At 40.0% G+C, this 12714-nt stretch overlaps 1 protein-coding gene across 1 annotated transcript; it reads right to left on the minus strand.

Annotated features, from left to right (window-relative positions):
- Positions 1-2986: 2986 nt before the first annotated feature.
- Positions 2987-4900, minus strand: LOC133721720 (probable mannitol dehydrogenase). The gene is made up of 5 exons (XM_062148412.1): positions 4654-4900; positions 4455-4568; positions 3839-4352; positions 3587-3740; positions 2987-3467 (listed from the first exon to the last, which is right to left on the minus strand). Exons 1-5 carry the CDS (start codon positions 4749-4751, stop codon positions 3262-3264), a joined length of 1086 nt encoding a protein of 361 aa, XP_062004396.1. The 5' UTR covers positions 4752-4900; the 3' UTR covers positions 2987-3261.
- Between the last annotated feature and the right edge of the window lie 7814 nt (positions 4901-12714).

Consider the following 12714-nt stretch of genomic DNA (forward strand, 5'->3'; position numbering starts at 1 on the left):
GCTAGCATTTTTCTAGGTCTCTACTATTAGACATCTGGTTACAAGCCTTGTAGAGTTAGGATAATCTCTATGTGTTGTTCTAAGATGTTTTTAGTTGTTATTTGTACCACAATGGCGTGCTGACAAATTAGACTAGATGAATGATTTTGCCTTAGAGTAGCGAGGTTGTTTTTGCTCGTTATAGGCTTGCTTTCCGGCGAGCGTCCCTTTAGACTCTAATGAGTTTAGTATTGGCTTAGATAGGTTCTCCGGATTTCACCGGATTCTTATGTAAGTGCATGTTAGACTCTGGCCTGTATTCATGGCTTTGATATCTAATTAAATCAAATCCTTTCAAAAAAAATATCGCAGACGAGGGTTTATCAGAAAGGTTTGAAATAAATACAACAAGTTCTACATGGAAAAAGATGGAGGAAAAAATTCAATGGGTCCTAGCAAAAGCAAAAGACATTTAGGGACTTCTTTATTCTTCACTTGACGAAGGAGTTATAAGGCTCAACTAACCCTGCCCTTACTGTGACTCCAGCTAATTGATAAAAATAAGAATATGCTCAAGAAGAATTGACGCAAATTCTCAACCTCTTCTATTCCACAAGTGATTGATTGAACTTCTAATAAATTTGATATCACTGTAGCATTAGGGAATCAAAATGTATTCATGTCTTCACTAAACATCATGAAGGCCAACTATGCTCTGGTGTAAACATCATAACGCAGAAACTATCACAGGAGTATATACAGCTGACGAGAAGTATATTTGAGCAATATCTTATTTCTAGATAAGAAAAATATAGTCAGTACTGCAATAGAAGCCAAAGAAATGCCTAAAGAGAAGAGTTCTAAATTTATGGAGATTTGATGGTCCATAACTATACAAGAGGTACATTTCTAGACAAAAGAAATGGCATAAGTTGCCACCCGTTTGTTCAATACCCGAACTCTAGTAAGTAGCTTTATCTGTCGAGAAGAAGCATCCCTACCGATAAATAAAACATGTACGAAGATAGAAGAGGACATTCGTTCTTTTCATATAAGAATAGAAGTATACATAGTATACACTCATGATGAGGCTCAAAGAGTCAAAGTAGCAGACCAGATGGTCATAAATATACAGAAGGTACATTTCTAGATATAAGAAATGGCTTATATATAAATAAAAAATGTACAAAGATGGAAGAGGGCATCCACTTTTTTATATAAGAATAGATGCTATACATATTTACAGATACTCGGGATGAGGCTCAAAGAGTCATAGAAGAAGTAAATTTATACTGATGAAAGAAAAAGTAGTGGAACCAATTCAGGGCAAGAAATACTCGATATTACTTTACCTGTTAACAAACTAGGTTTCAATGACAGATCCCACTGGAAACTCTTTTTGTTGTTATCTGAATAATTAGTCTTTGCAACGATCCTTGCAGTGACTGTTTGCCCAATTCTGAAGTTACTGAATGGATCTTCCAAAACATCATCGTTTACCCGCCCAAAAGGGGACCAAGGACAAAACTATTATATGGCCAACAACTCGAAACAAAAGGATAACGTGCATACAGAGCGTCTTACAAAGTCAAATTAAAGAGGCATATATCAAATCATTCATAAACTTTACCTCTGTTATACGTAGGGATGGCAATGGGGCGGGTTGGGGATGGGGATCACAATACTATCTCCATCCCCGAGGTCATTCTCTACCCCCATCCCCGCCCCAATCCCCAATAAAAATATATTGGGGATTCTCCGTCCTCATCCCCACTGGGGACTAATTAAGCCTCCAAACCCGCCCCAAATCCCTAATAAGAATTTAATAAATAAAATAATTTTTTCTCATATTGCCTTTTTTAAAATCAAAATCTACAACAAATAAATTTAAAACATGATTAAATCCATAAATCATAATTTAGTAGGTGCAAAAGTCAAAACACCATTAAAGTAAAAGTGTAGCCATTAAAGTAAAATAGTAAATGTATATATTTATGATTTATATTATAAAAAATAAATTAATATATATATAAGTTAAATATATGTATATATTATTGGGGCGGGTTTGGGGATGGGGATCACAATACCATCCCCGCCCCATCCCCAATCTTAGATAGCGGGGATTGGGGATCCCCATCCCCATTCCCTATTTGTCCCCGAATTCTCCCCCCATAAGAGCATCAGCAGTGGAGACTCATTTTTTAGACTCAAATTTGGGTCCAAATAAGCTGGAATAGTGATTTGGGTCCATCTGAATAGTGTACAACAGGACTTACTTTTATTAGGTGCTGCAGTGGTGCAAGACTTATTTTTGGACCCATATTTTAGACTCATATTTTTAGACTCAAATTTGGGTCAAATTTTTATTCAATTATTTTCTGACCGTCAGATTGAATTAATAATTCAATCATGACCTTTGATTTCAAAACCAAAGAGCCGTTGGTTTTTTAATATTGCGGGACCCACTCCTTTTCTGATCCATTCCCACTTGCCACTCCCACTTGCATGTCCTTGCATGCATCAGCAACACAACGTGGCGGGTCCCACAAATTTGGGTCCAATTTTTTTTGGGTCCAAGACTGGATCAGATTTGCTCTCAAATTTGGGTCTCCGGCAGATTTGGGTCCAATTTATTCCGACCCACTGCAGCTCAGTTCCTACACTTTGGACTCAAATTTTGAGTTTGGACCCAAATATAGGTCCCCATTGCTGATGCTCTTAGGGGCGGGTATCCAATGGAGCTCCGCCCCGCTGGGGATTTTTGTCATCCCTAGTTATACGGACCCGTCCATGAAAGCCGATTCCAAACTTCAATCTTAGTTCAAGAGGCTTTATTTAAGTAATCTGGTTGGTGACAGCATGCATTAAGCACAACATTTAGTTTTGGGCCTTCATTGTTTTGTGAATGATGGACCTATTTTTTTCTTGCATTGAGCGGGAGAGATCGCAAAGAAAAGAAAAGAAAAAAGTGGGACGGTTAATAAAAACAGCCTCCCACAATTATTTAGCCACTTCTCACCATTCACACACTCATTCCTACACCCATGGAGTGTGTGATTTTTTAGTATTAATACAGGAGTAGAATTATTACACTACTATAATTATTAAGAACATAAACCTATTTAAAACAATACAACTGAAATCTGTATTAATTATACAATAATTCCATTTATTTACTCCCATCTTATCACATTATATGTGAGAAATGTGAAGATATATGGAGAGCTCCATCATACTGAAAGTTAATTATTGATGTATCATTGATTGATCTGGATAAGAAACTTAACAGTCGGACTTCAATGTGTTCTCAATGTCTATGACAAATCGAAACCTGACATCTTTTTTGACAACGCGTTCCATAGCGGTGTTCAGGTAATCAATCGGAATAACCTCAGTGTCAGCTATTATGTTATGTTCAGCAGCAAAATCAATCATCTCTTGTGTCTCCTTCATACCTCCAAAGGCACTGCCAGCTACCATCTTCCTTCCTGTGATTGCAATGTTGTTATCAACTCTCAAGTATATGTTCAATAATGCAAATTAGTCCCCAGCAGTGTAAAACCAGTTCGTTAACTTTATTTCTCAACGTAATTACAAATATGCTTACCGAGGTCCAAAGGAAAAACTGGAAGATCGAGTGGCTGCACCGTTATACCAATGGTAACAACCTTTCCATTAGTCTTCAACAATTTAATCAAAGGCTCTAGAGGTCGAACTGCAGGAACTGTGTCGATGATGCCATTCATTGTTCCCATGGCAGCCTACAATGTCATAAAAACTGCATTAGTTCACCCAAAACATGCATAGATGAATCAACTTAAAATCATGAAGGCGCGGATTTTATTCATCGAATGATTACCTCCATTTGATCTTGGTCAGTGCTGAGCAAAAATGCATCAGCACGGAGATGTTCCATAGCTGCCTTCTTCTTATTAGGGGAGGTACTAATCACTGTAACCCTGAGCCCCAAAGCCTTGGCAAATTTCACGGCCACGTGACCTAAACCACCTAGGCCATTCACACCAAGATGCATACCAGGTTTGTCAAGTCCATAATATCTCAACGGGCTGTAGGTTGTAATCCCGGCACATAGAAGCGGAGCAACGCCATCAAGTGGTAAGTTGTCCGGGATACGAACAATGAAGTGCTCATCAGTCACCATGTTGTTCGAGTAACCTCCGTATGTCATGGTTCCATCATAGTACTTGGAACTGTAGGTTTGTATCAGTTGGGGACAGTAATTTTCTAGGTGGTGGACACAATTATCACAAGTTCGGTCAGAGTCCACCATGCAACCAACTCCGACCTTGTCTCCAACTTTGAATTTATTTACTTTGCACCCTACCTCTGTCACTACACCAACAAGTTCATGCCTGCACATCCCAAGTACATTAAAAAGATACACTTCATAATTAAACTAGGGCAATTAATTAAGATATTAATATCACTCATAATCCGTATGAACATAAACGTACCCAGGTACTATAGGATAGGTAGAAATCCCCCAATCATTTTTGGCCATGTGAATGTCCGAATGGCATACTCCACAGTATAACACTTTGAATCTTACGTCCGTCGCTCCTGTTTCCCTGCAGCAAATTTGTAAATTAGTTGAATTTCAGAGAACAAAATAAAAAACGGAGATACTGAACGACTACTTTTTCAAATGAGTACCTTCTTGAGAATTTGAAGGGAGAGAGAACACCAGATGTATCTCTTGCAGCCCATCCAAATGCTTTCCTGGGGTGTTCTTGCTCTGGAGACAGTGCCATTTGCTTCTTTTCCTCGAGTTTCGATTGTATAAGTTATAACAATGCAGACTAATATGTAGTTTTCGGTATAATATGGCTTCAATACGGTACAGAGATGATGTTTGATAGGTAGATCAAGAGAGATTTCGAAGTGGAGTGCAAATCTTTCGAGCGGTAGATGCTATATATAGGGCAGATGATTTGTTGATGAGAAGTTGGGTATTGGGTCAATGAATGGAAGCAAATTCAATGACGGAATTTCTTTCGTATGGAAAATAACTTTATCCTCTTGACCAGTAGAAGCGATTCACCTCATGATTGATGTATTCAGATCAAATTACATTAATTTTTTTTTTTTAATAAAAGATGATAATATCTTATGGAGTGATTCTATTCATATATCCAAATAACAATTATAGAGGTATGATTAAAAAGATGATGAGGTTCAACGTAATCATTAGTCAAATTCATTTGTGAACATTGTTGCATCCAATTAACGTAGCATGTCTACTACAATTTAGTAGTAAATATTAAACAGAAAATTTTTCGTTCCACTAACGGCAAAAGTTATGAACTCCATATATCAAGCGACGAGATCGATCGATAGGAACATGATATGCATGCATGCATCAGAGAGCACGTTACACAAAACAATCCGTGATAGGAACAAGACAATAACTCCTTCTCTTTCTTTCAGTTTTTGTGGTCCTCCTCCATTTGCTAGGAATTAATATTTTCTCACCTGTTTTTAATTAGTCGTGGATTGTGTAAATACTTATCTGCATCTTTGTCTTGTCCCATCCTCAATCTTTTTGACTTTTTGTGGTCTAGCAAACACCGATTCCAACGTGAATAAGCTGATACGATGCGACACGACATGACACAGTACGGTGATATGTCATTAGAAAAAATTTAGACACGACACGTTGTTGGCATGATAATTAAAATTATTATATAATATTTCAAAAAATATGAAAAATTAATTTAAATAAATAAAAATTTGTATCACCTCTTACCAAAACACGCTCCAAATAAAGGGGAAATGATCATTTACCCAATTTCAGCTTAAAAATTATCCACTTGCTCCACCAAGAGTTTAAAAACCCCATTTACCAAAAACACTCTAAGGGATTATTTCCCCTTTACCCAATTAATTTTTTTTTATTTCTTTTTATTTATTTTTGGGACTTTTTTACCCTCTCCTTCTTTCTCACTTAGAGGGAGAAATCATCCTCCACCTTGCCGGACTTTGGTGACCAACGGCCGACCGCCGACTCCGGTGACTAGTGGCCGGCCTCGGACTCCGGTGACCGGAATCCGGCGACCGGGGACAGGAATCAGGCGACCGGTGATCGGAATCCGGCGACCGGTCCCTAATAATACCCAGTAACAATATTATTGCCCCAAAGTAATCATATTATTGCCCCCCAATAATCATATTATTGCCTCCCAAAAATCATATTATTTCCTCCAATAATCATATTATTGTCGTCCAGTGAATTGTATGAACTCTCAAAACCTAAATGAATACACTACAGGCATAATTGATCGATTTATAATCATATTATTGTCTCCCAATAATCATATTATTGCCACCCAATAATCATATTATTGCCTCCTAATAATCATGTTATTGCCCCAATGATGATATTATTACCCTCCAATAATCATATAATTTCCCTCAAATGAACCATTACAGATACAAAAAAAAAAAAAAAAATCTCATTATACCAAAAAAACAAAAAAAAAAACATCTGGGCACCCAAGAATTGATCTGGGCACCCACCGGACTGTGAGGAGTCGTCGGAGCGTGTTTCACGTTGGAGCGGAGTCGATTCGGCCTGGGTTCGGAGTCGGATCGGAGTTGGGGGCTGAGTTGTGGCTGTGGGCCTTGGATCGGTGGATCTGTGGTTTGGTTGTTGGTGACGCCGGAGGTGGATCGATCGAGGTTGGCCTGAAGCTGAAAGTGGGGTGCCGGAACAGCCATGGCAGTAAGAGAGAGAGAGAGAGAGAGAGAGTCTGGTTCGGTGACGGCGGCGCTTGGGGGTTGAGCTCCGATCTGGGGGCTGGCTTGAGGGACCTATGACGGTTGACGATCGTTTCTGATGGCAGTGGGGACTGGATGGAGGTGGTGGCCCGAAGCCTGAGGTGGGGCGCCGGAGCAGAGAGATAGAGAGATAGAGAGAGACCGGAGCCTGGTGTGGTGTGCCGGAGCAGAGAGATAGAGAGAGACGGGAGCCTGAGGTGGTGCGCGGCACAGAGAGAGATAGAGTGAGAGAGAGAGTCTGAGAGGAAAGAGTTATTATAGGGGCAAAACTGTCTCTAGAGGTTAGATTGGGTAAATGGGGTTAAAAAACTCTTGCTGGAGTAAGTGGGCAATTTTTGTTCTAAAATTGGGTAAGTGGTCACGGCCCCCAAAATAAATTGAAATCACTAATTTTGTGATACTAAATTGAGAAAATAAATTCCAAAATATAATAATTTAGATGCTTTTTAATCTAACACAGTAGTTATAGGAAAATCATTAAAAGAAAATGAAAATTAACATTTAAACTTGAATATAAAGAGAAATACTTCATTTATATGCATTTTTCTTACCTTTATTCTTCGTACATAATCACGTAATTTAATTTATAAATTAAAGAAAAAGTATGAAAATGTATTGAATACTGATGGGTCCATTCAGAAAGTTTCTCACATTGATTTTTAGAGACTCGCAAAACCGTTCTAGATCCAAGATTAATTAGAGGTGGTTGGCGCGAGCTCTCTTACGATATACCGATGGGTGTCGACCTTGCTTTGCAGTTGTTTTGTAAATTATTTGTTGGTTTAAGTGATTGTTTTTTGAGTGCGTTACATTATGGCTGATGTTATGGTTGTTGCCAGTTGCCACATGGAATCTAGGCCCGGAATTATAGATGTGGCAAGCTACAGTTGGCTTCGGTCCAGTTTGAGACAGCTTATATTGTGCAAAAATCTGCTTAACTTATAAATTAAGTAGCAAAATGTGTTTTTTGAAATTTTAAAAAGCAGCCTATTTTAAAAATTGCACAATTAAGTTGCTGCTTATAGAAGTGTTTGGCTCCAATTTTGCTGCAGCTGGTCAACAGTCTCTTTTCTGCGCGGGCGTGCCAGCACCGTTAGGGTGCGGTCGTCGGGGGTGTCCCTTGACCTGACTTCTATCAAGCAATTGTGGACGAGGAGAGCACCAACCTCGTCGTGGGGATTCTTTCTGCCTCGTGGTGAGGACTTTGCTGAATTTTCTTCTTGTTAACACAATCGATACTCAATATTGTAGATCGAGCAGAGCGACATCACCGGGAAGTGTTGAGATCTTGCTAAAGCGTGACTTTAGCTTGGCTGGGTTGCTAGGGCGTTACCCTTGCTTAGCTGGTTCAGTAACCGTTGTGGTCGCGGCACTACCGTCGGCTCCCGAGGAGACTAGGACCGAAGCACGTTGACAGAGGGTTTGGTGGCACTGAAAGTCGGCTTCTGAGAAGACTAGGACTAGGAGTGAGATCACCGCTAAGAGAAAGAAAAGGAGAGGAAGAGGAGTTGCTCTTAGAGAGGTTTGCTCTAGAGAGAACTTAGATCATCTTAGAGATGTTGTTGTTGTGTTGTGAATGTGTGTTTTAGAATGAGAAGAGAAGGTGTTTATATAGGGAAGAAAAAGAAGAGTGAAATGATGAGTGGAAGAAAAATAATGAAAGTGGAATATGAAAGTGATTTGTAAAATATGGAAAAGATAGAGAAATGATGAAATGAAAGCAAGGCATGAAGGTGCAACAACATGGAAGTGATGATGATCTATTAAAGAGATTGTCTTGAAAAATATATCCAAGGAAAAGAAGAAAAGCATCTAGCTTTCTTCATGTGGGTAGGAAACATGAACATGTGAATATTGAGCTGGTTTTAGGTCAGTTTCTGCCCCTTTATTCCTTCAATTATTTCTCCAACAAGCATTCCAACTTTCACTATGACCTCTTCATAAAAAATGTTCCATTATGAGTGTAGATCACCCTGGAAAAATTTCAGAATTTTTGGTATAGTGGTTGGGCCGAAAACGCTGCTGGACCTCTTACAGGTCCAGTTTTCCAGTTTTGCTTCTGCAAAAGATTGGACTGATTGTTTGAAGGCCTTCCACTCAAAAACATCTCTGGCACTCTTCATAAGAAATTATCCTTGGGCTGTCTAGAATGGATCTGCAGAGTTTCAGCTCATTTCAAGTTCATTTGGTCAGTCTGCCACCCCTCCTTCCTTGTCTAGCTCGGTTTTTTCTAGCCGAAGTAGGAAAATATGCTAAAGTTAATTTTTCATGCTTCCATGCTTCCATAGTAGGCTTTATTTAGCCTCTAAATATATATTTCGAGCTTGTCGACAATATATAGCTTGAGCCACTGACATTGGCTCAATTTCTCCAAGACACGCCTCAATTTCTCCAAGACACGCCTTGTCAGGCCAAAATGTTTATTTTGGGTCCAAACATTGCCCCCCAGACCTCGAAGTCAAAGGTCCTCGTCTTGACTAAAGAGGTCTTGAATCAGCACTCCTCTTATAATGTCGTTGCTCCAAAGCCACTTGTATTGGCTTGACTAAAATTACTTGAACAGTAGCCTCTCTCCCTCTTAATTATACATAGTGAGCATACATATATTAATCGCCAGTCTTCCTTCGCGAACCATCCTTTGCAAGGCCATGTAATTAAAACCACTTCGCTGCCAACAATTCGCAACCCAGCTTTCGCCACAATTACTGGCAAAAATATTGATTTGACCTCCTCCACTGCTAATACCATACTAGGCATATTAAATGCCTCTTGTATATGTGCCCAGACCAATACCAATGGCCTCTTAAGTATATTAGCAAATTCCAGCCACTATTAGGCAAGAACACAATTTTTTGTATTTTTTTTTGTATTTTTTTTTTTTTTTTTTTTTAATAAGACATTGTGAATCAAGGTTTAGACATGCGGCCCAAGTATAGTCGTCTAGACACAAATTTTCTTTCAAATCCTTTGGGCAACCTTACTGAAATGGCCAGGTGGGGGAGGGCGAACAAGAGAGGCAGAATCCATTTTGGCATGAGCTACTCCCACATAGTGGTTTAGGCCCATTTGCACGCACTTTTGGATTCAAGAACCTGTCATGAACGTTGTCCCCTTTCTAGACACCATTTCACATAGGCTATACTTACTAAGATGAGAAAGGTCATAAGTATGAAGACAGTTCAACAAGTGTTAATAAAAGCCGCCCTTAACCTTAAGGGATCTGAACTAGGCACCAATAAGGAGTTTAGGCCAATATTAACAAAAGAGACTTCACCTATTCCGTTATGATTCTCAAATGACGAAAAAAAAAATGAAAAGTGAAAATTGACAGGAAATTTAAAAACAAAGAAAGAAGTTAGCAGCACTATATTTGGCTAACCTCCAGAAGGCCACGGGGGAGGCCATCTATGCTTCACTCCAAGCTCCGATGTATCAAAATTTGTAGGGTAAAAATCCCTCCTGTGAGAGCTTGTAGGAAAAGAACAAAGATACTTCTCGTCGAAGAATTGGAAGCAATTTGGCTCGTAGGAGGAGTAATCTTGCCCCCAAGTATCTTTGTTGGCATAGAATTAGCCACAGATTGGCCATTATAGACGACCACTTGTTGGTTTGAATTCTCATGATCAAGAGCCTCAAAAACAACAATTAGGTCGCCTAGATCATATTTAATCACCGCTTGGCTATTAGAATTTTTAAGAAATTCCTTTTGGTGATCAACAGAATGAACATGGGCTCCATCTTGCCCCCCATGCATCTGATCAGTAGCCACGTATTTGGCTTGATCAGTGGAGAAATCAGATATTTGTTCAGCGACAATTGTATTGTCAGAAGAACAATCTTGTGGATGATCTTTTCCATGCACAGCCTCTGTGTAAGGCTGTGACTCACCAGTGAGACCCTTAGGTTGATTGCCACCTATAAGCAAGTTAGTCTCAGAAACGACCTCTTCGCGAGCAGTTTCTTGATGTTCCAATTTGTCTTGATGCGAACTGACTTGAGTAGCCAAGCTGGAACCTTCTTTGCGCAAGGTCGCGAACTCCGATGAGGTCTGTTTGTGCTGGGTCGCAACGACATTCATCGACTGCTGGTGGTTTTCTTGGGCTGGTTGGGTCACGTCGGCCAGCTGTTCCCAAGTCTGCCACGAATCTTGTTGGGCTGAATGGAAAAGTTCATCCCTCCTCTTCTGCTGCGCCGCCAGGACCTTTTTCAAATTCGCATAATACGAAGCAGTGTTCTGTTGAAAGATAGCAAGTCGCTCCTCTATGCTCGCATTCTCCGGAATGGGAATGGGCACATAGCCTTCTATCGTCGCCATGACTTCAGGAATTTCTTTTGGTAAAGATTTTCCTTTGGCATCCCAATGATGGTGAAAAAAAAAAAAAATTCTAACCTTGTCCCACCGGGCGTGCCAAAATGTTTGTTTTGAAGCCCGGTGGTTGAAAAATTCTAACCTTATCCCACTGGGCGTGCCAAAATGTTTGGCTCCAATTTTGCTGCAGCTGGTCAACAGTCTCTTTTCTGCGCGGGCGTGCCAGCACCGTTCGGGTGCGGTCGTCGGGGGTGTCCCTTGACCTGACTTCTATCAAGCAATTGTAGACGAGGAGAGCACCAACCTCGTCGTGGGGATTCTTTCTGCCTCGTGGTGAGGACTTTGCTGAATTTTCTTCTTGTTAACACAATCGATACTCAATATTGTAGATCGAGCAGAGCGACATCACCGGGAAGTGTTGAGATCTTGCTAAAGCGTGACTTTAGCTTGGCTGGGTTGCTAGGGCGTTACCCTTGCTTAGCTGGTTCAGTAACCGTTGTGGTCGCGGCACTACCGTCGGCTCCCGAGGAGACTAGGACCGAAGCACGTTGACAGAGGGTTTGGTGGCACTGAAAGTCGGCTTCTGAGAAGACTAGGACTAGGAGTGAGATCACCGCTAAGAGAAAGAAAAGGAGAGGAAGAGGAGTTGCTCTTAGAGAGGTTTGCTCTAGAGAGAACTTAGATCATCTTAGAGATGTTGTTGTTGTGTTGTGAATGTGTGTTTTAGAATGAGAAGAGAAGGTGTTTATATAGGGAAGAAAAAGAAGAGTGAAATGATGAGTGGAAGAAAAATAATGAAAGTGGAATATGAAAGTGATTTGTAAAATATGGAAAAGATAGAGAAATGATGAAATGAAAGCAAGGCATGAAGGTGCAACAACATGGAAGTGATGATGATCTATTAAAGAGATTGTCTTGAAAAATATATCCAAGGAAAAGAAGAAAAGCATCTAGCTTTCTTCATGTGGGTAGGAAACATGAACATGTGAATATTGAGCTGGTTTTAGGTCAGTTTCTGCCCCTTTATTCCTTCAATTATTTCTCCAACAAGAATTCCAACTTTCACTATGACCTCTTCATAAAAAATGTTCCATTATGAGTGTAGATCACCCTGGAAAAATTTCAGAATTTTTGGTATAGTGGTTGGGCCGAAAACGCTGCTGGACCTCTTACAGGTCCAGTTTTCCAGTTTTGCTTCTGCAAAAGATTGGACTGATTGTTTGAAGGTCTTCCACTCAAAAACATCTCTGGCACTCTTCATAAGAAATTATCCTTGGGCTGTCTAGAATGGATCTGCAGAGTTTCAGCTCATTTCAAGTTCATTTGGTCAGTCTGCCACCCCTCCTTCCTTGTCTAGCTCGGTTTTTTCTAGCCGAAGTAGGAAAATATGCTAAAGTTAATTTTTCATGCTTCCATGCTTCCATAGTAGTCTTTATTTAGCCTCTAAATATATATTTCGAGCTTGTCGACAATATATAGCTTGAGCCACTGACATTGGCTCAATTTCTCCAAGACACGCCTCAATTTCTCCAAGACACGCCTTGTCAGGCCAAAATGTTTATTTTGGATCCAAACAAGAAGCTCGTAAACAAACTGGGCCTTCTTCTTTGGAACTTGGTGTTGGATGC

The sequence above is a fragment of the Rosa rugosa genome, chromosome 7 (genome assembly GCF_958449725.1).
Source record: "Rosa rugosa chromosome 7, drRosRugo1.1, whole genome shotgun sequence".
NCBI lineage: Eukaryota > Viridiplantae > Streptophyta > Magnoliopsida > Rosales > Rosaceae > Rosa > Rosa rugosa.